At 47.5% G+C, this 24,522-nt stretch overlaps 1 protein-coding gene across 6 annotated transcripts in view; it reads left to right on the top strand.

The window, feature by feature from the left end:
* Znf827 (zinc finger protein 827) overlaps positions 1-24,522 on the top strand; it is a 166,117-nt gene that overhangs the window by 39,314 nt on the left and 102,281 nt on the right. For all 6 annotated transcript variants that reach the window (XM_048333774.1, XM_048333769.1, XM_048333772.1 and 3 more), the window contains exons 3-5: positions 2,094-2,266; positions 7,709-8,198; positions 21,181-21,414. In XM_048333774.1, coding sequence (XP_048189731.1) covers positions 2,094-2,266; positions 7,709-8,198; positions 21,181-21,414 — 897 coding nt within the window. The remainder of the gene's footprint in view (positions 1-2,093; positions 2,267-7,708; positions 8,199-21,180; positions 21,415-24,522) is intronic.

Raw genomic sequence — 24,522 nt, forward strand, 5'->3', positions numbered from 1 at the left:
ATCATGGTATAAAGCCAGATAGGGAAGACAAATCTGTGAGACTCCTATCTCTAATTTATTAGCAAAAAGCTGGACTTGGAGGTATGGCTTAGGATTGGTGTTGCCAGCCTCCAGCAGTGGGAAAAGTCACTCGAGAATTTGAGGCCCCAAGTTCAAGCTTCCATGAGTATACCCTCATGCTTTTCCTGTAACCCACAGTATACTTGCAGAAACTTCTCATGCAAATGGAAATTTCTTGTGTGCTTCATTTATTCATCTCTCTTCCCATTGCCTTTTTCTTAAGTATTTCAAATGCTTTCATATTCTTCTATCTCTAACAGAGAAAGGACAGTTGCACTGTGGTGTCTCACAAGATCAACAATGGTTATCTGAGATTGTGGGACACTAGGTAGGATTTCCTCTGTGATTTCAGAAGTGTCTTTTACTAGGATTTTGTGTAAACAGGATCCAAATAACCATTTTTACCTTTGTTTTATACTTCTCTTACGTCTTTTAAAAAATCCATAATCCGTTCTCTTCTTAAAAATGGCACTTGCGTGTTGAAGAAATGGAATTTTTGTCCTGAAGAATTTCCATGTTCTAGATTTGGCTGAATTCATGAATCCATTCTCCTTGTTGTTGTTACTTGAGTTTCGGATGAACTTCTAGTTAGTATGAAGATTAAATTTTTCATAAGGATAATGTCATGGATGGTACGTAAGGCTTTACCGTGTGTGTGTGTGTGTGTGTGTGTGTGTGTATGCACGCATGCGCATGCCACTACTGGGGCTTGAATGCTGCCCCTTAGCTTTTTCACTCAACGCTGGTGCTCTACTCCTTAAGCCATACCTCATTTCTGGCTTTTTGCTGGTTAATAGAAGATGAGAGTCTCGTGGACTTTTCTGCCTAGGCTGGCTTCAAACCAGTATCCTCAGATCTTAGCTTTTTTCGTAGCTAAGATGACAAGAAGGAGCTGCCAGCACCCAGCATGCCTTGCCTTTTTGCACCCATCCACTTAATCCGTTCTTTATAAAGTTCCATATCCAAACCTTTCACTTAAGAGTTTTTGCCTCGGTTGATGTCCTTTCTTCTTGTTTGTTTGTTTTTATAAAGCACAAGCAGCATCACCCTGGACATATGGTTTTACATCTTGTTTATCCTGTAACTAATATCTTGGACAGATTCCCATATCAACATTTGTGGATCTAGCTCATGTTAAATGAGCTTCATTTATCTCATTTTGTTGAATGGGTTTGGAACTATTTCTGGTTCTTCACGACGAAGAAAGGGAGGTCTGAGCCTTCGCCTGCATCTTTCCCAGCTTCTTTCCCCTGCATCTCCAGTGGCATCTCTTGTGGTGCTGGGTCGTATAGCTTTGATAGCCCCGAAGTCGAGCAATGTGGCGTGGTAACGGAAATGGCGCCTTTGGGGCCGTCTGAGACGGTGGACACACAACCCCAGAGCAGAGCTGACAGCACACACTGTTAGTGACAACCAAAGGGACAAAGAGAAAGGCTAAAAACCCTGACCCAGACCCCCAGTGGCTAAATAGGCAGCAGCGTCTACCTGCACCAGCTTCCGCTAAACAGGTCCGCAGTAGGAATCCGGGAATATCGTCTCCGCTAGCTAGAGTTGCATACATGGGGTGTGTGATGGCTGTGGAATTTTCTGCGTGGAGCAGCGTGTTTTTCCCTGTCTTTATTTCTCACTCCTTGCCAAGTCCAGGAACTCAGAGAGACTCGGGCCTGTCGGTTTCCCTCGAGGAACTCATGCCTCTGAATTTAGGCTCCTCTGCCCGCGTATGTTGGCCCTGGTGCCGTGGGCCAGCGCGGGCCAGGAGCCGTGCCTCTGCGAGACGCTCTCCTAAGTGGAAATAAGGCTGGCACAGGCAGGCTGATCAGAGCTGGGTACCTGCACCCCCACCCAATAAAGTGACCGGAGGACTGTGAGTTTCTACCCGCAGAAAAGCAGTCGTAAGGCCTCGCCATGGTGCAGTCTTGGAATGGCCAAGGAAAGGATCTCAGATCATTTTCACGTAGCCGCCTGTGTGCCTTTTTGTTTTTCTTAATGTTCTTTTTTTTTTTCTTTCTTTCTTTCCTCCTCCTTCTTCCAAGCCTCAGAAGAAGAAAGCGGGAAGCCTTTCCAGTGTCCGATCTGTGGTTTGGTTATTAAAAGGAAGAGTTACTGGAAGAGGCACATGGTGATTCACACAGGTTTAAAGAGTCACCAGTGCCCACTCTGTCCATTCCGGTGTGCCCGCAAGGACAATCTCAAATCCCACATGAAGGTAAGCCAGCTGGGGAAGGCGGGCAACCCAGGCAAAGTGGGGTGCAGGAGGCCTCTCAGCCGAGAGGGGGCGCTGGGGCGGAGCACTCCCTGGGAAGTGGAAGTCCGAAAGCTGTCCTGAAGGATCGCTTTACAAATACTCCTGTCCACTTTTGAACCCAGAACTTAAAGGCAGAGAGGAGTTTCAGTATGTAAATGGTAAAGATCATAGCGCGCGTCGTCATCCTTTCTTAACGGGGAGCTACCGCCATGGCTGGCCCTGAACGGGGATGCGTTACTGGGACTTTGAAAGAGGAAGAGGAAGGGAAAACCCGATCTGGCAATAGCTGCTGGGCCTCACTCAGTGCCGGACGCCAGGCTCCTTCCTGCTCCGGAGCCCTTCCTGGGTCCCTGCCCTCTGCTTGAGCTGATCCCCCCTCCCGCTTTTGAACACAGAGGAACACCCCGAGTTGCCTGAGAGGACGTGGGAGGACATGTCATTGAGGGTCACCCGAGACTCGTCCTGACTGGACCCAGGAGCCTCCTTGACCCCCGAGCAGTCGTATCTCCTGAGATGACATCATTTTTAATGTCCTCTCATAAGCAGTTGGGAGTTCAGCCCTTGGGCTTGTGGAGATTGCTTGGAATCTAGAGGACACGTCACTCTTCACCGTGTGAGGGGGTAGTAATATGAAATTGTACTGCACCTCACTGATGCTGAAGTTTTATCTCAACTTCAAGGAGGGGACTGATGAGGTCCGAAGAGCAGGAGCTTTTCAATTGGACAGAGCTGAATTCAAATGTTGTTATTCAACTTGTGAGCCCATTGGCCTTCAGCAAGTTAACCTTTAGACTCTCCGTTTTCTCATTTGCTCAATAGGAACAATAGTGTCTGTATGGAAGGCTGTACCCTGTATTTTAGGAGCTAGATAACAGTACCAGAATGATAGACACAGGAAGGTTCTATAGCCATTATTTAATTCTAACTATCATGGAATGTTTTAATAATAATGACAACGCTCTTTCACTGATAACCTTCCAATATGGTTTAGCTGTTGACATTATGTATCAAGGCTCTCCTTCCTTGATATAAGTAGTTTATGCACTAATTAAGGTATTTACCTAGTTTGAAATCTTGCAGTCTAATCTTTCTGGAGAGATCAGTAATCACTGTTCAAAATTGTAGCTCTAAGAAATACAATCATACAGAGCCTCTACTGAGTTTAGGAAATGACTTAGAAGATTAAAAATAAAATTAAATCCATGATGTAGGTTGTTTTCTATCATTTGCCTTTTTCTCCTGGGAGCAGAATACCTTTCGTTGTTAGAATTCATCTAGCTAGGTGTTTTGGTTGGTTGGATTTTACTGAGCCTACTTGGTGATTTGCCTTAAGTCTCGCATACTCTGCCATTTCTTTCTTAAGTAAAAAAAAAACAAACGCTTGTTTGAAACCTGAAAAGTTGGATTTCGTTAGTAGGATGAGATTCGAAAAGACATGCCTTTAAACCTAAAATTTGTTTTAGGGAGTGTGTTTAGAAATCGGGTCTGGTGAATTTAAAGCTTCAGCGAGCAGAAAACTTGCATCTACTCTGACACCTTGTAAGCTTGGTTTCAGCTCAGGGTCACTTAAAACAACCTATTTATAAACCCCTGGAAACAAACAACAGAAAAAAAGAGGCTGGGTTTTCAATAGCAGGAACTGCTGACCCTGAAACTACAGGGAGATGAGTCTGCCTTGGTGACACAGGTCGGCTGCCAGGACACAGTTACAGAAGTGAGCTACCAGGGCGCGCTGGGTCCTGGGGTCTTCAAATGCTTTCAGAACAAATCAATAACCAGTACAATAAAGCAGTTGTGTGAAATCACTACTGTATTCAAACTCACGGTGTCCTAACCTGTGGAGCCAGGACTCGAGCTTTTGATAAGGAAGTGGAAGAAGGGGCTCATGCAGGTTTAATTTTAGCCAAGGTGTACTTTCTGTCCCCTGCTCTTTACCTCCTTTTGTGACCCTTTAAAAAAGAATTAAAGAATTCGTGATTTTATTTTATGAAGGATAATTTAACCTGGCCGAGTTTTATAAATCTAGTGTACACAGAAATGTAGTGGCCTTGGTCTTAAACATAAATGGCCTCTGCTACTTTCACTCCAGACTGTAGTTTCTTTATTGCTCAAGGCTGGCATTCTATCACTGGAACCACAGCTCTACTCTGGCTTCTTTGCTGGTTTATTGGAGATAGGAAATCTCTCAAATTTATCTGTCCAGGCTAACTCTGAACCGCGGTTCTCAGATCTCAGCCTCCCAAAGAGCTACTCTTTCAGGCGTGAGTCACTAGCATCCGGCTCATTTGTCCCTCTTTATGATCTAGCTTCAGGGTTGAGAGTTTAGAGGAACTGATGTGAAAAAATGGGAAAGTGACCACTTAATTCTACCACCCAAGAATCACCATTCTTCTTCTGACATATCACCTGTGTGGACTGCACAGATTTGTGCAAGAAAACGGAGATTCCACTTCGTTTGCTCAACAGACACGGTCTTGCTGCATGGCTTAGAGATCCTAGGCACTGGACGTATTTTTTAGTAAGCCCGCCTTTCTTGCATATTGTGTTGTGCAAATGTTTTTACAACCAGCTGCAGGAGGAGGTTATAAATGCTTCCAGCTTCCTCGGGGTTATCTTAGATTTCCATTAAGCTTTTTACAACTTTCCTGAATGAGTGAACATACAGGAATTACACGTGACACGCATAAGCTAGAACTGAACAGAAAAGGTGAGTAGGATAGCTAAGATCAAGACCACAGATGAGGTCGAGAAACTGGAAAGGATACTGGATGCCAAGTTCCTCCCTGTATATCCACCACTTATTGAACTAGGACTCCTCACTGCGCCTTCACTGGCTTCTTGTCCAGTCCCCCTAAGAGTATAGCAGCGTAGTTGCCATGAGCCACGCATCCCAGTGCAGCAAAAGAGATGGCCCTGATTAGGTCATGTTGTCTGCTGATGGTTGTTGGTGGCAAGGGACCGAGAATAAGTGAGGCCAGAGAATAGCATGCTTCAGGCAAGCACTTCTTCTCTTTAGCAGATGAAGAGGAACTTTAAAGCAAGCCCTAGGCTACAGGGACTAAAGATGATCATAGGAAAGTACTGTTCGGTCTGGAGAGAAGGGGAGAAGCTGCCACCAGAGGATACCCGGAGGACACAGCCAAACACTTGTCTCAAAGGCCACATTTGATCCATAGTCCCGCTGGGAAGATGTAGCTCAAATAAAGTCATAAGTACAAGAGACAACCCAAACACTGTTTTTTGCACCAGTGTTATAATTAAATGTAACAAGGCCAGGATCTGGTGGGAAAGAAGCTACATGAAATTCTTGCACACAGATTTTGGATCCTGGGCTCTTGCTCGATCCTTTCCTTTTTCCAGAAGCTTCTAGAGCTTCTCTCCTTCATCTCTGTGGGGGGCGGGGGGGGGGGGGTCCATGGATGTAAAGACGCTTCTGAAATGGAATCTTCCCACTGCACCCCACTCAGGGACACGGATGCCTTCTTCCCCGTGCCCTTTTACCACCCAGCCCTGTCGGGAGCCCTCTGGGACAGTGACTTAAGGTGCCCAGGCCACCAGCCCCTGGATGAGTTGGCTTCAGGAGCTGGTGGCAAGTGAAAGAACCAGTCCTAGGGAAATCTTTTGAAAGCACAGGAAGGGGGTAATTGTTATGGCCAGGGACAGGAGTGTGTACCTAGCCCCACCCCCGTCTGGGCAGAGCAGGCGGCTTTTAATGGGCAGAACTTGGTGAAGAGCTCAACTGAAATGTTTCTGGTTATTTCTGTTCAGGAACTTGGGTTTTGGGGGACCCAGAATTCCTTCTGTTGTTTTTTGTAATAAGCCACAGTGGGGTGCTGTAGCAACAGGATCTCACCATTAACTTTTAATTTCTTTGCTTTTGTTGGTCACTTCACATTATTTAAAAGTATGTTTTGGCCGGTGAAGAATGCTTTTTGGATTGCACTCAGGACACATAAACAGCTGTAGTAAAACTTGCTGTCTTGGGAAAGAAACCCACGCAGAGGGCCAGGTGGTATTATGGAGGGACAAAATGAGAGCCTTTTCTAAGGTCCATGGGGCCCGGGTTCAAATCCTATCTGGGTCACCTCCGAGCAGTGGAGGGTCAGTTTGGTTTGAAATGGTAATCGCTTACATTCCGTTACGTCCAGATCACACAACTTTCCAAATCATTTGGCCCTAATCTACCCAATTGGCAGTTCCTCTCCTAGGGAGGGCCAGAGGCGCAGGCAGGGTCAGCTCCGAGGCACGTTGGCAGACATGAATTGGGGAGGTTATAAGCGTCCCTGCCAGCTTTGAAGCTTGGCTCAGGCCAGTGCAATGATTTCCTCACTTCTTCAGGCACTAAATTTGGTAGTGACAGGAAGGTGGAGGGGGAAAAAAAAAGTTTTACAGGTATCAGGGGCAGGCAGGACTGGAGGGGGCTTTCAGAGTCTGCAATTCCTCAAGGCAGACATCAGAACAGGCAGCCTGATGTGGGGAAACTGGCTTTCCTCTTGCTCAGAATGCTTGCTGAGGGTCAGACTGGGGGGGGGGGGGATTTATTATTATTATTATTTTCCTTCCTGTTCTGCTCTCTTCCTGTGGAATTGCAAGCCAGCTTGTTGGGGGGGGAGGAGGGTGGGGGGGGGGGGAGGGAGGGAGGGTCTCCACATCCCTACCTAGGAAATGGGAATTCCCCCCGCCCCAAGACCTTATCGTCTACATTTTTAATTAATTTAACGTGGGGTCAATCTGCCCCCCCCCCCCCGTCCCCCCAACACACGCGCCTGGCTCAGCCCTGGGCCCCCAGCCTGTTTAAGATGGCGCCTAACGATGAACCCAGAGGCGGTTCCTCCCTTGACTGACAGCTCACGCCTCCCCTTACAGTCCCTCGATAGGTGCAGGCCCCGCCCCCTTCCTGCCGATCTTTGACCTGATTGGCTCCTGTGCCCTATTTAGCCGCCCGGACTTCCTCCATCAGCGAGATCGGGCTTGGACTTGACTCCCAGGCGCGCGCGCGCGTCTGATCGTCCTCGGGTGAGGGAGGGCTGGCTTGGGCGCGTGATGGCGCCCAACGTGGGGCCCGAACCCCCGGATCCTGAGAGTGGGAGAGATTGACCCCACAATGTCAGAGCAGCGCTCGGAAAATAGAAACCGTGCGGTGCACAGGCATCACCCCTTTGACCTCTCATCATCATCATCGCGTGTGCGTGCGCATGCGCGTGCGAGCTCTAGGACTGGGACTTGAACTCAGGGCCCGGGCGCCGTCCGTCCTGGTCGGTGGTCAGCTGGAGATCGGGGTCTCCCCGGGGGTTGGGTGCCTTCTCCAGGGGTGTGGCCCGGTGGGTTGGGGTGCGAGCTCGGGGATCGGGGCCCCCCCGGCCTTGACCTTGACCCCCCCCCCCGCCCCGCGTCCCCGGCCAGGTTCACCAGCACCAGGACCGCGGGGAGACCTTCCAGTGCCAGCTGTGCCCGTTCACCTCGTCCCGCCACTTCAGCCTCAAGCTGCACATGCGCTGCCACCAGCACTTCCTGCGGACCGAGGCCAAGGTGAAGGAGGAGCCGCCCGACCCCGAGGGCGCCGTCGAGCCGGGCGGGGGCTGCGGCGGCGGCGGCGGCGGCGAGCGGGGCGCGCGGGGCGCGCGGGGCGCGGGGCCCGAGCTCCACCCGGCGCGCAGGACTCCGCCGCCGCCGCTGCCGCTCCCCGTCAAGGAGGAGCCCCACGAGGAGAACGGCCTGCCCGGCCCCGGCCCCGCCGACGACCGCGACCGCGACCGGCCCGCCAACCACCTGCCGCCGCCCAAGGACCCCGCCGCCGCCGCCGACTTCCCCGCCGGGCCCGGGCCCGCCGCCGCGCTCTTCAGCCAGGACATCTCCGTGAAGATGGCCTCCGACTTCCTCATGAAGCTGTCAGGTGGGCCGGGGCGGGGGGGGGGGGGGGGTGGGGGCGGCTCCCCAGGGAGCGTTCACACACACACCCGCGTGCCTCCTGACTCCTGACCCCCTCCCTCCCTCCTTCCTTCCTTCCCTCCCTCCTTCCTTCCCTCCCTCCCCTCCTTCCTTCCCTCCCTCCTTCTCTCCCTCCCTCCCTTCCCTCCCTCCTTCCTTCCCTCCCTCCTTCCCCCTCCTTCCCTCCCTCCCTCCCTTCCTTCCCTCCCTCCCTTCCTTCCTTCCTTCCTTCCTTCCTCCCTCCCTTCCTTCCTTCCCTCCCTCCCTCCCTCCCTCCTTCCCTCCCTCCCTCCCTCCCTCCCTCCCTTCCTTCCTTCCTTCCCTCCCTCCTTCCTTCCCTCCCTCCCTCCCTCCTCCCTTCCTTCCCTCCTTTCCTCCTTCCTTCTCTCCCTTCCTTTCTTCCTTCCCTCCCTCCCTTCCTTCTTCCCTCCCTCCCTCCTTCCTTCCCTCCCTCCTTCCTTCCCTCCTTCCTTCCTTCCCTCCCTTCCGTTCCTCCTTCCCTCCCTCCCTCCTTCCTTCCCTCCCTCCCTCCTTCTCTTCCTCCCTCCTTCCTTCCTTCCTGCCTTCCTTCCCTCCTTCCTTCCCTCCCTCCTTCCTTCCCACCCTCCTTCCCCCCTTCCTTCCCTCCTCTCCTTCCTTCCCTCCTTCCTTCCATTTTATCTTTTGCCCATCCTTTGGAGTTAGGCCTTGCTTCTGCTTGGGTCTTAGAATCACAGAGAGTATGGATTTCCTTTGGTTGTCGCCCCCAATTTGGGGGTTTTGTTTGGTGGGCACGGGCAAAGGTCACTAGGTGAGCTAGGTTTACGCCCATGGCTTGTGTGTGACCTTGGGCTCTGTTTAGTTTGTTTTCTGTCATACTAGTTCCTATAAAGGACATAGATAGATAGGGCATTATATATGTATATATTATTTCGATGAATTTCCTCATTGTTTCAGATTCTTTTACTGTCTTAATTTGAGAGATTTCCAAAAACACGGTTGACCAACAGGAATTATAGATATGTATAATTAGAACAAATGGTAAAGACTGCTGTCATTGACTTTTTTTGAGGAATTTTTTTAAATGATGGTAAAACATGCCTAGTATCAACTTTACCATTTGAATCAGTTTTAGGTGTGTGATTCAGTGGCATTAATACAATTGTATTGCTGTGTAGCTGCCCTCCTCCCTCCATCTGTAGAACTTTCCATCATCCAAAAGGGCATTCATTAGATAATTATGCCTTGTTCTCTCCCTTCAGCATAACCACTATTAATTTCTACCTCTATGAAGTTGACCACTCTAGGTAATTCATATAAAAGGGAATTAAAACATTCTTTCCTAAACTGCCCTAACGCCCTTAGAAAAGAAGCTAATGTATAAATGGCAAAAAGGTACATTCTTATTAATTGACATTGCTTTCTATTGCCATCAGACTATACATAATGTTTCTTTTGGGGGTGTTTTTTTTTTCTGGTCAATTTTTTTCCAGTTTCTTTGATTTAAGTAATGATGTTAAAAGGGAGTGGAGAAATGTTAGATGTTTTTTTTTGTCTGACTCTCTTGGGGTAATAAGACAAGTTGTGGGACTGGGCTGTTACTCATTATATTTTGAAAAGTACAATTTTAAATTTTAAAGGGGTTATGGAGGGTGGGGAAAGGTCGGTTGAGAATCGGTTCTGTCTGCCAGTGTAGGTGGCAGTCCCCAGGACAATTTCCAAATGCCATTTCAGCTCTCTGGAGATTGACAATACCCTTTACATGGAGAATAATTGGTCACCGCCTTCCTTTAAATGGACTGTGAGTCGCATTTCACTAAATGTCAGTGCCAGGTGAATGGAGGATCGGCTTCCCTCTGAAGTCCCTTTGCTAGATGACACCTCCTCGGGCCTTCTGGAAGGTTCCCCTCACCCTAGATCTTTGCTCTTCTGCAGTCGAAGTGTTGGGATGGAATGAGAAGTCGGGGGGTAGGAAATAAGGCGTCCGCCAATGAACTGAGGAGGAAGAGGCGCCCCATTGCAGATGACCCATTATGGGAATTCACGGCATCTGACCTCAGCACGGAAAGTGCTGGGGGGTCCCTAAGGCCGCGTCCCCTCGTCTTTTCCCTCTTCCACCCCAGTCTCAGGGAAGATGGTATTTTACACACTGGGAATTTCAAGTTTATATATACATATATTATTACACTTATAATAGATACATTAAGGGAAAGCGCATATTTCCAGTTTTCCGTCGGCTGCCCTGACCCTTCTGGACGTTGCCTTCAGAGACGCTCTCGTTCTTCCTCAGTAGCCTCGCCTACGGCGGCAGAAGGGCCTTGCTTTCTGAGCTTGTGTCCGCACGTGACATTCCTTTAGCATCATGTACAGTGGTGGATGTTTCCTTAGATGAACACGCCCACTGCAGGCACGAGAGCTCCAAGGCGATCGTGTCAAATCCGGGTGCCAGCGAAGAAAGAGGTGGGAGGGTGGACTCTTTGGATACACCACCACACCGGCTTTTGCTGGGCTTAGGTCTGAGCACCCCGTCATCAAGGTATCAAGTTATAATTAGCTCCAGCCCACCTCAGGGAGCAGAAGAGACGGCTTTGAATGTGCGCTGCAAATAGCAGAGACAAGGGGAAGAAGAATGAGGAGGGAAGAGAAGGAGATCGTAGGTTGCTGTGAGGCTCCTTGTGCCAATGCTTTGTGACCTGTTTTCTCACATAGCTATCGACAAGGAATTATTTATGGTGTAGCAGACCAATTATTTACTGACTGATCAGTTGGCATAGGGAAACAGATAACAAATGCTCACTCTTTATGCAAAAGGCCCATGCAGCTATTTTATGGTGGCTTACCAGAGGTCCTGAAACCTGGCTTGTATGCACTGTTACCTAGCAACCTGTTATAAAGTCACGGGGGAGTGTGATGCATTGGTAATTTTTGTGTGTGTGTGTGTGCATATTTGGATGTAAATGTAAACTTGGTGATGGTGGCAATGAGACCTACAGGAAGAGAAGCTATGTTAAAAGGAAAAGAATACATTTTCTGCAGGGATTTTTCCTTTATTAATTCTATGAACCTGTGCGGTTTTTCCAGCCCTACAGTTGCTAGCTTGCATTTTACTATGTGCTCTACCTGACTCTCTCTGTGGATATAATGCAGGAATAGAAAGGCCAAACCGCAGGGCGCTGTGGCTGAGTTTCTGGCTCTTTCTGCCCTTCAATGGAGTGACCGAGTAGTTAGCCTCAGGCTCTATCCCCGGGAGTCATAACAGCGCCATTGTGCTTGCAGGGAGTTTTGCACAGGGCTCTGTCCATGCACCTGCTCCAACACTAGGGTGCAGCTGTTTGAGGGCCACCAGTCTGGGTTTCTCTGCGTCAGCTGGATCACTGTCTGCAAAGCCGGAGCACAGTGACAAATTCAAGCGTGCAGACACCTCCTTGTTTCCAAAAGAGAGAGTGAAAACACTTGATGCTTTCTTGCCCAGTTATTAAGGGAGATCATTCTTGCTCCTTCCATTAACACTGAGAAAGATGCTTGAATGGAACCCAATGAGATTTGGAATCACTCGAGTATTGGGCTGTTTTAGATGCACTCTAAATTCTCTTATCACCTGGTGGGGGTGGCATTCTCACTTTATGACTCAAAAGAATCATTTCGGGAGCATCAGCTACTTTTCTAAGTCCATACTTCACCCTCCCGGGTTCTCCGGGAGGAATACTGCTCTCCAGAAACCACCCCCTCAGGCCCAACATCCTGGAAGATTCAGGGAAGAATACAGAGCGGCGCTTACTGCTGTCCCTCAGGCTTGATAGGAAAGAGACTGTTCTAGACTGTGCTCAGGGTTTTGACCTGGGAAGCAGGCCTTCCGAGAGCTGGAGCCCTGCTGTTTTCACGGTTCTTTCCTGGAAGAAGCCAGAAGATGGCTTCAAATCATTGTGTGACAGAGAAGCCATTCGGGGCCACATGACTCGAGGTTGCTGAGGAGAGGGCGCTTCCCCAATTATGGAAAGCTCCAGATTTGGCTGAACCTGGCCTGTCTCCCGTGCCAACAGCCGTTCTTCATGTCCTCTGCCGCACGGCGGGCTTGTCTGGGGAGTTTTTTGCAAAATGTCAGGGCCTAGAAATAATGATTTAATTAATTGGTCTGGGATAAGCCCCAGACAATGATATTTTCTTTACAATTCTCAGATGGTTCTAACCTGCAGTCAGGACTGAGGACCTCTGATGTGGAGTAGAAACTTGGTACTGGGCACACAGTGTTTTGCCAGTAGAGCCCAGCATTTTCTGAGTATAGCTCTCCTCCTTGTGTTCCATCCCGAACCCTAAAGAGGGGTGAGAGATGGAGCTGAGGCTTTCCACAGGGAGCAGAACGCCGTGGATTTTTGTTCACAATACCTTATGACAAGAGATTTTTGCCTAGTTCCAATTTGGGGGTGGGGGTGCCAGGCCTGGGACTCGAACTGAGTCGGGGCGCTGCCCCTGAGCTTCTTTTGGTCAGTGCTCTCTCTCTCTACTACTTGAGCTACAGCTGCTCTTCTAGCTTTTTTGGCAGCGTATTGGAGAAGAGTCTCAGGGATTTTCCTGCCTGGGTTGGCTTTGAACTGTGCTCAGATCTCAGCCTCCCATGAGCCACCAGCGCCTAGCCCAGTTCAAAATCTTTAGACTCCACGGAGGACCATCAAGGAAGCTGGCAGCATCGGCTCTCAAAACTTGAGTCTAAGTTGCCTGTGACGGCCTGACCTCCTCTCTCCTTCTGCAGACGATGCCTTTTAAGACATAACATTCAATTCTAGCTCTCCAAATTATAACCAAACAGTTGACAGAAACTTGGCACCTCAGTTGTTGGCAGGGAATATCTTTTTTGTCCCTGGTTTCCAAAATAAAAAATATAAGTTACTTCAACTCTTTTAAATTTGGAAACTGGAGGAAAAAAAAACCACACCAACCTTGTACTGTCTCCCACATCATATTAATTTCATAAAATGGAGACAGAAATAATCTGCACGAGGAGAGATGGACCTTTTAAAGCAAGCACTTGCTTTCAGCCTCACAGCAATGTGTAATTTGCTCCTGGTTTATTAGTGGCTCTGCTGTGAAAGGGCAAAGGTTTTCGTGTGTAAATGAAGGGAGGAAGGCAAAAGCACTTGTATCTATCTGGTAGTTTCCCAGAGGCCTTTCTTCTGCTCCTTTCCTCCACTGCGCATCTGGCGGTACGGTGAGACTCCCGTGTCAATGGCAGCTTCCCTGTTGGGGAAGGAGGCCTGGGAGATGCTCACGGGGCTGAGTCATCACTTTTTGCACAGGGCCTGTGATGGGCCTTCCTCCAGGTAAAAGCCACCATTGTGCTCTTCGTACCCAGACGCAGGTGGTTGCTCTCTTGTTTGCCTTGTGCTGGGAACTCACAGACCACGTGACGAACGTGTCTCCTCTGAGCACCTGTTTGAGGCGGGTGGAGGAGCTTCCAGGCATAGATTGCCTGAGTGCCCTTTTGAAACCGTGGGGTTTATTGAACTTGGTGAATCACATGCAAGAGAGAGAGAGAGGAGCTCTTTCCTGCTTCTCATGACTTGTTCCTTCTCGAGGTTGTTTTATGTCGCAGAGGGCAGATGGGACCATCAGCAGAGCCTGGAGCTGCACACACTGGTGTCGAAATGTGCATGGATAGAGACTGTGTGCTCCTGGCTCATGACGCCGTCATCTCTATTTTGAATAGAGTGCTTACTCCGTGCTGTGTAATTATGAGCCATACGATACCGTTCCCATCATGCACAGGAGGAATTTAAGAGACAGAGAGAGGTTAAGGGTCTCGCGCAAGTTCATACGGCTGGTAAGTAGCTGGACTAGAGCTCGTTTCCAGAAGCCAATCAGCAAGTTGGCTCCATTCTTTGGCCTTCTTATTTGTGATAGACTTGCACAACATGAAGCCCTTCTCCAAATGTATGAATGTGTGGCAGAAGTCTTTAGAAGTTGCATTCTTATAGTAATTGTTGTTGTTGTTACTATTTGTGGTGCAAGGGATCCAAATCAGAAGCCCTAGAATGTTAGACAGGTGACCCCACTGAGCCACACAGAGAGCCAAGCTCTTCTCTCTCGCGCTCTCTCTCTCGCTCTCTCTCTCTCTCTGTCTCTCTCTCTCTCTCTCTCCCTCTGTCTCATAGATCCACCAAGTTCAGCAAACCCCCAGGGTTTCAAAAGGGCATTCAGGCAATCTACACATAGAAGCTTCCCCCCCTCAACAAGTGCTCAGAGGAGTACTGTTAGTCACGTGGCCTGTGAGTTCCAGTCCCAAGGAAAGCAAGGACACAAGAGAACAGGCACACTGAAGATGTGCCTGGGTATGAAGAGCACAAAGATGGCTTTTACATGGAAGAAGGCCCATTTGTAAGGAAGAGTCTAGAAGGGCAATCACAGCCCATTGTGATTGTAGACCGAGTACTAGAAGTTGCATTGTTACTTTAGGCTTCTCGGGAGTGTTCAGTCTGAGTAGTCACAGGAAGGCCAGCTCCCCGTGAGGCTTCGCGGGGTACATTGTGTATCAATCCTGTGACAACAGCGTGTAGAAGAGGAATCCACATCTTGGACTAAATAACTGGTGGTGGGTGATAACTGGAATCCAGTTCTTTCTTACCTTACTGTGTGGGATACACCCTGGGGAAAATATATGGAGGTCTCTTGTTTTTGTAAAAGCTCAGTCATGTCTTCCTTCTCACTGGCGTGTATCTTCTTCTATCTGCTACCGTCGCGGTGGCTCCCACTTCTGTCTCCTACCTAAGTGTAAGAGCCCTCGGAAAGCTGCGTGTCTGCTGCAAGTCAGGCCCTTGCCCCTCACGATCATGTGACACACAGTCAGTGATAGTAAACCTGTTTTATAGATGAGGAAGCCGAGCCTCTCAAAGGCTTCCGCTGCAAGACACGGAGCAAAGAGTCAGCTCCGTCTAATTGCAAAGGCTTGGCTCATGACCACTTAATTAGCTATTACCTAATTTTTATTTCTCAGTTGTGTGAACTGTCTTTTGACCTCCGTCTGCTTCACTGTTTATTTTCCTTGGCTTCAAACCATGGCATCATTTCGACTGCATGTGCTTTTAGTCCCTAATCTGGTTACATTGTGTGTGTGTGTGCCTTCAAACTATGTTTATCATCTCTCCTTGCACTTGTAGTCTTCACCTCATACTTAGGCAACACCCCCCCCCCTTCCCGGCCAGCTGCCTCAGCCCACACCCCCTCCCCAGCCCCCAGTTTCCAAAACGTGGCTGCCCATTCTTCCTCCAAGGCCTCCTACCACAGGCTCTCGCAGGAACAACATCGTGGACAGCTGTCACCAGCCCATGCACCCTTCGTCACCTTCTTGGGTTCTAGTTGCGTGGCGTCTGGAGTTCCATTATCTTCTGTCTTCCTCTTCTTGGGAACCCTAGTCTCCCTGCAGGAGGGGGGTCACACTCTGGGAGGGGAATCACCGTGGCTGTTGCTTGTGCTCTCCTCCCCCTCCCCTAAGCTCCTCAGACTCCCGGGGTGATCCACAGTGGCAGAAATGGTGTGCAACGGATCCGGAATACCACATATTAATTTAAGCGACAAGGGTGACGGGCCCAAGGAGCTGTCAGAGTTGGAGCATTGGAGAGAATGCTGTCCAACCTTTAGGTTCTCTTTTCTTTCTTCTCGTCGCCATGCAAACAACCCTGTTGCTAACTGTGATTTCATTCTTCCAATGTGTTAATAGCATGAATTTAAAACACAGCTTTTCTTTCACATGGACTCGGGGGTTTGATAGGTTTTTCCAGGACTTGTCTTTCCTGCTGTTGACAAGGGAGCTGTCCTGTCTGTTAAGTGGATAACTGCAGATGGCTACTTTTGCTCATTATGTGTGGGTTTCAGTAGTGCCGTGTGGGGAAGGAGTTTATTTATTCATTTAAAGTGCTCGAGGCTCCACTCTCCGGGGTTTACACTTGACTCTTCTCTCGCAGGGCTCTTCTCACCTTTGGCCTCAGGGTCCACCGTGGGAACTGTGATCCGGGAACTTTGGCACATCCCAGAGTCTAGCCAGGGTTTCACCCAGGTGGAGATGATTGGGAAAGAAGAGAGGGTTAAAATTTTCACTATTCCAACATGATTAAAGGCAAATTAAAGAGTATGCTGTAAAACTATTTGGAGCATGTTTTTACACATTGCATCTGCATATGGGATCCTTAACATTTGAGAGGAATATTCAGCTGTAGTTAACTTATTTTATTAATAAGTTATGGCCTTTCTTGTGGTTTCAGAAGGCTTTGTTTTTTTCGTCAAGACCTTTCTTATGGTCTCAGAAGGCTTGTTTTTTTTCACCTCAAGTGTATCTTCATGTGCACTTACATGACATTGTCAAGACAATTTGAAGAGACGTAACGGCCCTGGCTTGTGGTCTGTAGAGTTAAGCTCTGATTCTGTTTTGTTGTGGTTTTGTGCCCATCTTGGGACTTGAACTCAGGGCCTGGATGCTGTCCCTGAGCTTCTTTGTGCTTAAGGCTTGTGCTCTACCACTTGAGCTACAGCTCCACATTGGCTTTTTTTGTTGTTTGTTAGGGGAGGGGTAGTTTATTGGAGTCCCATGGACTTTCCTGCCCAGGCTGGATTCAAACCTCAGTCCTCAGATCTTGGCTTCTTGAGTAGCTAGGATTACAGGTGTGAGCCACCGGTGCCCAGCTTCTGATTTTGTTCCGATCATTAATGAATGTGTGATTTTTTACAAAGGGTGTATCATTTCTGGCTCCTGTGTTTTTTTACTATAAAATAAGGAGACTATCAAACAGTAATGGTTTGTTCATTTTCTTGGCTTTTTTAAACATTAGGTCCATTTGTGTTCAAGAAAAATCTTATGTGAAGTCTCAAGATATAAGCCATATAAAAGAGATTTTGCTTTAAAATTTACGTTTATTATGTTTAGTTAAAAATCTAAACAATTAGGAAACTAGTTACCCCTGGTATTATAGGGTATGGACACCTTTTTAGCAGTGTCCAGTATATTTCTAAATTTATTTTGCTGATTTCACTTTCAAAAAATACTGTTTGGTACCAAGCTTGGGCTGGTGGTGGCACACCTGTAATCCTAACACTCATGAGGTTGAGGATTAGAGATTTTAGAGTTTAAGGCCAGCCTGGGCTACATAGCAAGATTTTGTCTTTAAAAAAAATACAAGACAAAAGAAGACAGAACAATAAAGGGAGTACTGCTGAATGCAGCGAAGTTATGGAAAATGGGAGCCAATTTTTAACAACTGGTCTTGTAATCTCATGGTCCATTTAATTAGATTTATTCAGATGCTTGAAAGAAGAGTATAATTCTATAAAACTTCCGCTTCAGAATCAGCAACACTCAGCAATAGCCTTCATTCCTTAGGACAGGCCAGTCACATTGGGAACTTACAAGGTACACTAAAACCACCCACCATTCTATGTGAATGGCGTGGTTATTTCTCAGTGAACTACTCGTTGGGAAACTTACTTCCTGAATTTAGATATTTTATTCTTCTCTGGCCATGTGGAAACAACATTAGGATCTACCTGAAAGGAGTCGTGGTGAGGGTCAGACAAGTTAATCCAGGTGAGCTCTCATGAGACAGTATGTGCTATGTGTTCTGTAAGTGATTTGTGACACTGGCCACACGTCATCGTCTGTCTACTTTGGTCTACTAGCCCCAGGCAGAAGTTTCCTCAGAGCATGTACTCTAGAACCTGCCCTGACATTTTCACTGAAGACAGGCATTGCCAGGGGACAGTTGGTAATATATGGAGGAGGGTCCTTGCAACTAGTAGGACACTACTACCAGCTGGCAGGTAGAAGCTAGGACAGCCCCTCCCAGGATATAATCCAGTCTGGTTGGCAGTGGTGCTGGGGTTTAGAAACTGATAGGAGGTATGCTATAGGTTCTCACGTTGCTGTCATGCTGCACTTTTGTGTGGACATGCCTGCTCGGGCCTAGATTTTTTTTTTTTAAGACCAGAGCTAAGTAAACCATTTATTTTATTAATGACAGACAACTAGAAGTCTAATACTCCTTTGAAAGCAGGAGTCAATGCATCGTAAGGGTTACACAAAACTGAATCAACTTGCTGGCCTAAGTTAGCACATTAGTGCTCTCCAGTGAGTTGACCCTCTTATGGAGACTGCAACTGACGATGTGCATCTTAAAACTCAAATGCTCATGTAACAGGTAATCTTACAGATTTAAATTCGGGACAAACATGTTGGAATCCCGGGAGCATACCCTAGGGTTCCTCAGAGCATGGAACATCATCGCTCTGTGGTCTCTTTCAGGTGTTCAGAGTCTGGCTTTGTTTAGGGTGAGGTAGGAAATGCAATAATGCCCAGCGGCTTTCCTTTTTCACGGAACAGATCAGCATTTGCCACACTGCCAGACTCTAAAGAGCAAGACAGATGTCCTTGTGCTTCTGCAGGGGGGTGTGATGGGACAGTACAAAAGCATTCGTGCCGCCATCTTTTCCCTCTCTTTCATCTCCCTTCTGCCACCAAATGTCCCTTCCCTGAAGGTGACACCTACCTTCCCTTTCTCACCAGTACTTAGTTTACGCCTGTCACTCAGTTTCCAGTTGCCTGATTTTTCCATTTCCCATGATGCACTTGCTTACGTTAGTTCCCTTCTTAAAGGTAACCGAGCTGGTAACAGAGTCTGAGTGGCTCTGTGTCTGACTTCTGTGTGTGGGTTTTGGTGGTGGTGGTTTGAGGTGGGATCGGGTTAGTCTATTCACTTCTAGGGATTTTTGTGGGGGGGTTTTCACCTGTAAAATTAAAACACTAAGTATACTCATCTTGAGGTAGTTGATGGTGTAGCCAGAGCCCCAGGTAACTAACTATTCAAATATCAGTCGTGTGCACTAGTATTAAGACAAAGAATGGTCTTTAAGGGAGTTAGGTGGATCAAGCCTTGGGGGAGAGGAAGCCTGGTGGGAATCCCCCCGGAGCCCCATGCCACCTGACTGTATAAAGGGCTCTTTGACAGTTCACGAATGCCAGAATCACACTGTCCCATCTGCACCCCACCTGTCTCCCCCAGGGGTCTCTATCTGGAGTCACGTCGCCTATGCATCCTTGTAGAAATGGGTCCGATGCCTTTAAATGACAGTGCAACTCCTTAAAGTGTATGCACTTGCAGATGTCCGTACCTAGCATCAAGGCGGCTCTGCTCCTCAAACGTCTGGAACAAACAGCGAGAGACGAGGCCTCTCGATGAGCGGGGCTTCCTCGTGGCATTGCAGATAGAGCGTCTGGCAGCCCTAAGATACACAGACAGAAGTCAGGGCAGGTGCTGCCGATGCCCTTTCCGAGCCCAGCCCATCTGTGCGCAGAGCCGTGTGCGTCGGGAAGACTTGTTACTTTTCTCTTCGCCGTCTCCCCCACCAAAGCAAGCGTCTCTCCTTCCACCTTTCCCTGCACAGATGGGTGCTTTTAAAGTAGGATAATTAAAGAGATGGCAATTATTTGATCATCTTAATTATAAAATGTAGCTTTTCATATTTCTCAGTGAAAACATTTTTTTCCTACTTGAAAGCAAGCAAGCTAATCTTCATCTCTCTAATTTTTTTTTGCAGCTCCTATTTAGATCCAAATGGTTGAGAAATTAAAACTTGGGCAAATGAGTGTTTCCCACATGTTTATCTGCTCTGTCATTAGCTTGGGTTTCACTTCCTCAGTCCATTGCAGTTTTATGCCACTCTTGGCATAGTCAGAATGAAGACCAGGTACACGGTGCACAGTGCCTTGCAAGTTTACATAATCCAGTAACATACATACAGCCTGGATATTTTTTTAAATCTTTTTGAAGTTTTGTTAAATCTAGGTTGTGCTAAAAATGCTAACCATCTTTCTCTCCTAAGTCTCATGTAGCATGCACTCCTCAAAGCTGCTACACGAATTGTGTGTCCGCCTGATGGCTACCCTCTCTGGAAATCGGGATCTGTTTCTAGCGACTTGTTATTTTTTATCTCTTTCCCAGTCTCAGAATGTTTTTAAACAAAATATACACGGCAGAAGCAATTTTAACATGTGTAACTGTTCACTTTGAATTATTCTTCCCCAAAGAATCAAAGACACACAGGTGTAATAGACAGATACTCTAGTTGTTCTACCATGACTAGTAGAATGCTCTTTGGAAAGAAGAACGATGGAGGCAGAATCTGGAGTTTAGGTCACTGAAGTTCTCAGTTCTGAGAAACATACAGTGACTATGTGGGTTGTTTACTTTGAGGGTGTAGGTCATGAGGGGCAAGGAAGAAAGCTGTGCAAAGCTCTCGGAACCATCTTATAAGTTCTCTGTTCATCTAAAAGTATTCCAGAATAATATCTTTCCTTAAAAAAGCAGACAACAATTCCGGAACCTGTCTTGGGTGTGAGGATGTCTTGGGACGCAGGCATAGACGTATGTATGGTACCCTGGAGAAGCAACGCAGTGCCGGTACCTGTGCGTCTGTGGGCAGCTCAGGGTCCGCTCGTACTACGATGCAAGCCTGTGATTTCCCACTTCACTCGTGCTCCACCCTCCCCTGAACATCCACCCCAGGCTTTGGCTCTGGGTATCGCCTCTGATACATGCTTTTATCCAATTGCTTGAACTGTAATCCTATAATCGAGGAAGGTAAAGAGAATGGCCATGGGTTGGGGGCGGCCCTACATTTGCAGGAAAGAAGACAGTTTAGGGAAACCAAAGCCAACGTGCCGGCTTTGATGAGACGGCACTCCTTCAGATATTCTAAGTTGAAAATATTCCGAAGCCCACACCCTCCCAAGTCTGGGGCTCACAGAGTGCACTGCACAAAAATACAACGATGTGCTCAGGGCCTGGCCTATTTTGGTCATAGTGTGGTCCCTCCAGCTGTTAGCACCAGGTGATTGTACATTCCATGCTTCAGTATAGGGAGTGGCCTTTTACACACACGCACACACACTCTCACATAAATGTCTGTATAACTCCTTTTTCCCCTTTTGACAGCTGCAAATCAGAAGGAGCCCATGAATCTCAATTTTAAAGTGAAAGAGGAACCCACGGAAGAGGAGCCCCTCAACACCCCCTTGCCTCGATCCGGCTACGTGTTCAGCCCGGAGTCTGAAGTGGCGACTGCAGGTGTCTCAGAGGAGACGCTGAAGGGCCAGGAAGGGAAGGGAAGCGTGATCCAGAGGGACGAGCCGGTCCAAGCTGCCTCTGAACTTCTCATGAAACTCTCAGGTACCTGATTGATTCGAAAATATGCACATTCTGGTCACGTCACCCGTTAATGGGCTGGATGGCTTCCTGCCTGGGTTATATAATTAACCTGATATGAGATGCCACAGTATTGTGGTGAACTCCGGGAATGGTCAGGGTGCTTGGCTGACATTCCTAGGCTGTGCATTAGGAATTTGTTCCTTTCTATCAGTGGACATTTCTTACTAAGTACGGCCATGTTTTCCTATTTACTGCAAATGGTTGGAAACCACTGTTGATCTCAAGACGATCCAACTTGAAAATGAGTTCTAAGGACATTTGTAGCAGCACTTCTAGCAGCTGCTCAAAATACCTGTTTTCTAAGAGAGGACCGTGTGTGTATGTGTGTGTGTGTATGTGTACCTACATTGTGTTCTTTGCTTTGTTTTGTTTTTTGGATTGCCAAATGGTGTTTTACTCTTGAGCCTGTTTCATTGATTATTTTTGAGATAGGGTCCTGCTTCCTGCCTAGGCTATACTACATTCTGCCCATTGTAGCTGGCATGGCAGGTGCCCACCACCGTGTCCAACTTCCCACTATTGAGACACTATGCTTTTCTGTCCAGACTGGCCTGGGACTGCTGTCCTATTTTCAGCCTCTCGGGTAGCGAGGACTGTAGGCATAAGCCACTAGCACCCAGCTGTACTATAGTTTTTAAGGATCATTTGAAAATATTTGTCTTCACTTCCTAAGCAGTTGAGATGACTCTTCAAGCAACTATTAATAGAGTAGCAAGAAGAGATTTTAAGGACAGAGAATTTCCTAATAGTTAACCTGTTAGGATCAAATGTAGGAAAAAATGGGTGATAGATTTCCTTCTACCCAATCTCCTATCTGTCCCATCACTTTTACCACAGGTAGAAGATGCAGTGTCTTTTCAATGCCAGGGAATGACTTTCAGAACATGCAGAGGAAATCTGTAGTATTAATAATAATGCTTGTCAAGTCATATTCCATCCTTGGTTCTCTGCCTCCTAAAGGTAATTTTTAGAACCTGTATTTAAAATGCTAATATGAATTGAAAGCTGTTTTTAAGTTTGGAACTTGCTGTGCTTGGAGGATGAAAGCAAGGAATAGATTAGCAGGACTCCTCTGTGATCTGTAATTTCATCGGTAGTTCTGGCTGTGTTTCTGGTTGGCTAGTAGGTTGGAAAGTAAGAAATTAATGGTGATTTACTTGGCATCATCCTGTCAGAACAGTTGAAATTCCTGAGTTTGCCAGTTGGTGGGGTTAAAAATTCTTGTCTTTGATGTTAACCAGAAGCACACTGGAAGCTGAGAAGAACGTGACTCGTTAGAGATACAGAAAGCATCCTTAGGATAACCCCATTTTCCCCAACTTTGCAACGAGGGGTCAGCTTCTCCTACTCAATGGAGGTCTTACTCAGATCCTACTGATTGCCGAAAGCGAGGAGCTTTAGAAACAGTGATGTTCAAGCCAGCAGAGATTGGTATGCTTGAAGGGTGTGTGGTGTCCTCCCTCTTGCGTCAGAATACCTCAGTGGTGTAGAAGAATCATTCTGCTGTTTTGTTGACCAATCTGGTAGTTCCAGAGCTCTGCTTCTCCGTAGCATTAACTTTCCCTTCGCAGTGACTTTGACCTCTTCTTTACTCCACAGTGATTCCTGTTTCCCTCCAGTGGTGAGGCTTTAGTGTGTAACATTGCTATTTCAGAATTCACTCACGACTGTGAGCAGAAAAGGCAAGGAGAATACCAATATCTGTGTGTGTATATGTATATGCATACGTTGTATATGCCTATGTGTACTATAGGTATACATACATATGTAAAAATGAGATTTCACAAAAGATTTCATCGTAATCCTTTTGGGTGATGTGATTTGAGAGACTGAAGTAAGACATCCTTGCCCAGGTGACAGTGAGATCCTTCGAGTAGAAATGCCAGCGTGGACCTCTATGATGTGTGTGGATATCAGTGACTCTTCTTAAATGTGTGATGACTTTTACTGAGCGCCTTTGCTCTGGGCTTCAACAATAGCTGAATGGATGCTATGGTTTATATTTCCAAAGGGCATCCACCCCTGCTTTATGATGTGGAAACAAAAACTTGTTTGAAGACTGACAACCATATTTTTGCCCTTAAAAATAACCCACCAGCATTCTGTGTGCAGGAGACGCAGGTCAAGAAAACATGCTCCCTGCCCTGAAGATGCTGTAGTCGCAACAGTAATAGGTTCATATCATATTCTTTAAGGACTATCTCAATACACTTTGTGAACTTTGAAAGCAGTTGAGATGATTTTTGAAGTAATTACCAGCAGAGCAGCGATAAAAGAGCTTAAGGATACCACATCTTCTCATGGAATATTACAACAATTAAGCAGTTGTTTAGAGGAGTGAGTAATTCTTCACTAGTATCTAAATGTAATCCCAGCCTTATTAAATGCAGGAATGGGGAGGCTACAGGAATCCATTGGGGTGGTTTGCACCTATGCAACTTGGTTCTGCTGTGGAGACGATGCTGTCAATCCTCGAAACAGGCCCATGTCTTTAAAAACACATGTCTTTCATTCCCACGCATCAAAAAGCATTCGCCCTTCATTAAGTGTCCAGGACCCCTCAGTGTCTTTCCGCTCCCCCTTTCACGTGACCATGCCCATCCTACTCAGTGACACTGATAATTCCTTCCCGTGCCGCTAGTGCAGTGGGGCAGAGCTGTTCCACGTTCACCCTGGCCTGTGGCAGAGTCTCCTTGCACCTGCCTTGCTTCTTTTCCTTAATAAAGTCCTGTCATTCTGGGGTAGTCTTTGGTCAGGTAGTGTTGGGTGCAAAAACCAGTGACCTTTCCTCCCTCGCTCCCCGCCTCCCTCCCTCCTTCCTTCCTTTCTCCCCTCCTCTCTCCCTTTTGCTGGTGCTGGGGCTTCAACTCAGGGCCTTGCGCTCTCACTTGGCTTTTTCCACTCGGGGCTGGTACTCTGCCCCTCGAGCTACACCCCTCCACTTCCTGTGATCTTTCTTACTCTTGGGAAATATCCAGTCCCAGATGTCTGGCGGACGCTGAAGCAGTACGGAGCTCCAAATTCCATGGACACTGTGCTTTTTTCCTAATCAGACATATGCTAAAGCTG

Source organism: Perognathus longimembris, chromosome 24 (genome assembly GCF_023159225.1).
Source record: "Perognathus longimembris pacificus isolate PPM17 chromosome 24, ASM2315922v1, whole genome shotgun sequence".
NCBI classification, from domain to species: Eukaryota; Metazoa; Chordata; class Mammalia; order Rodentia; family Heteromyidae; genus Perognathus; species Perognathus longimembris.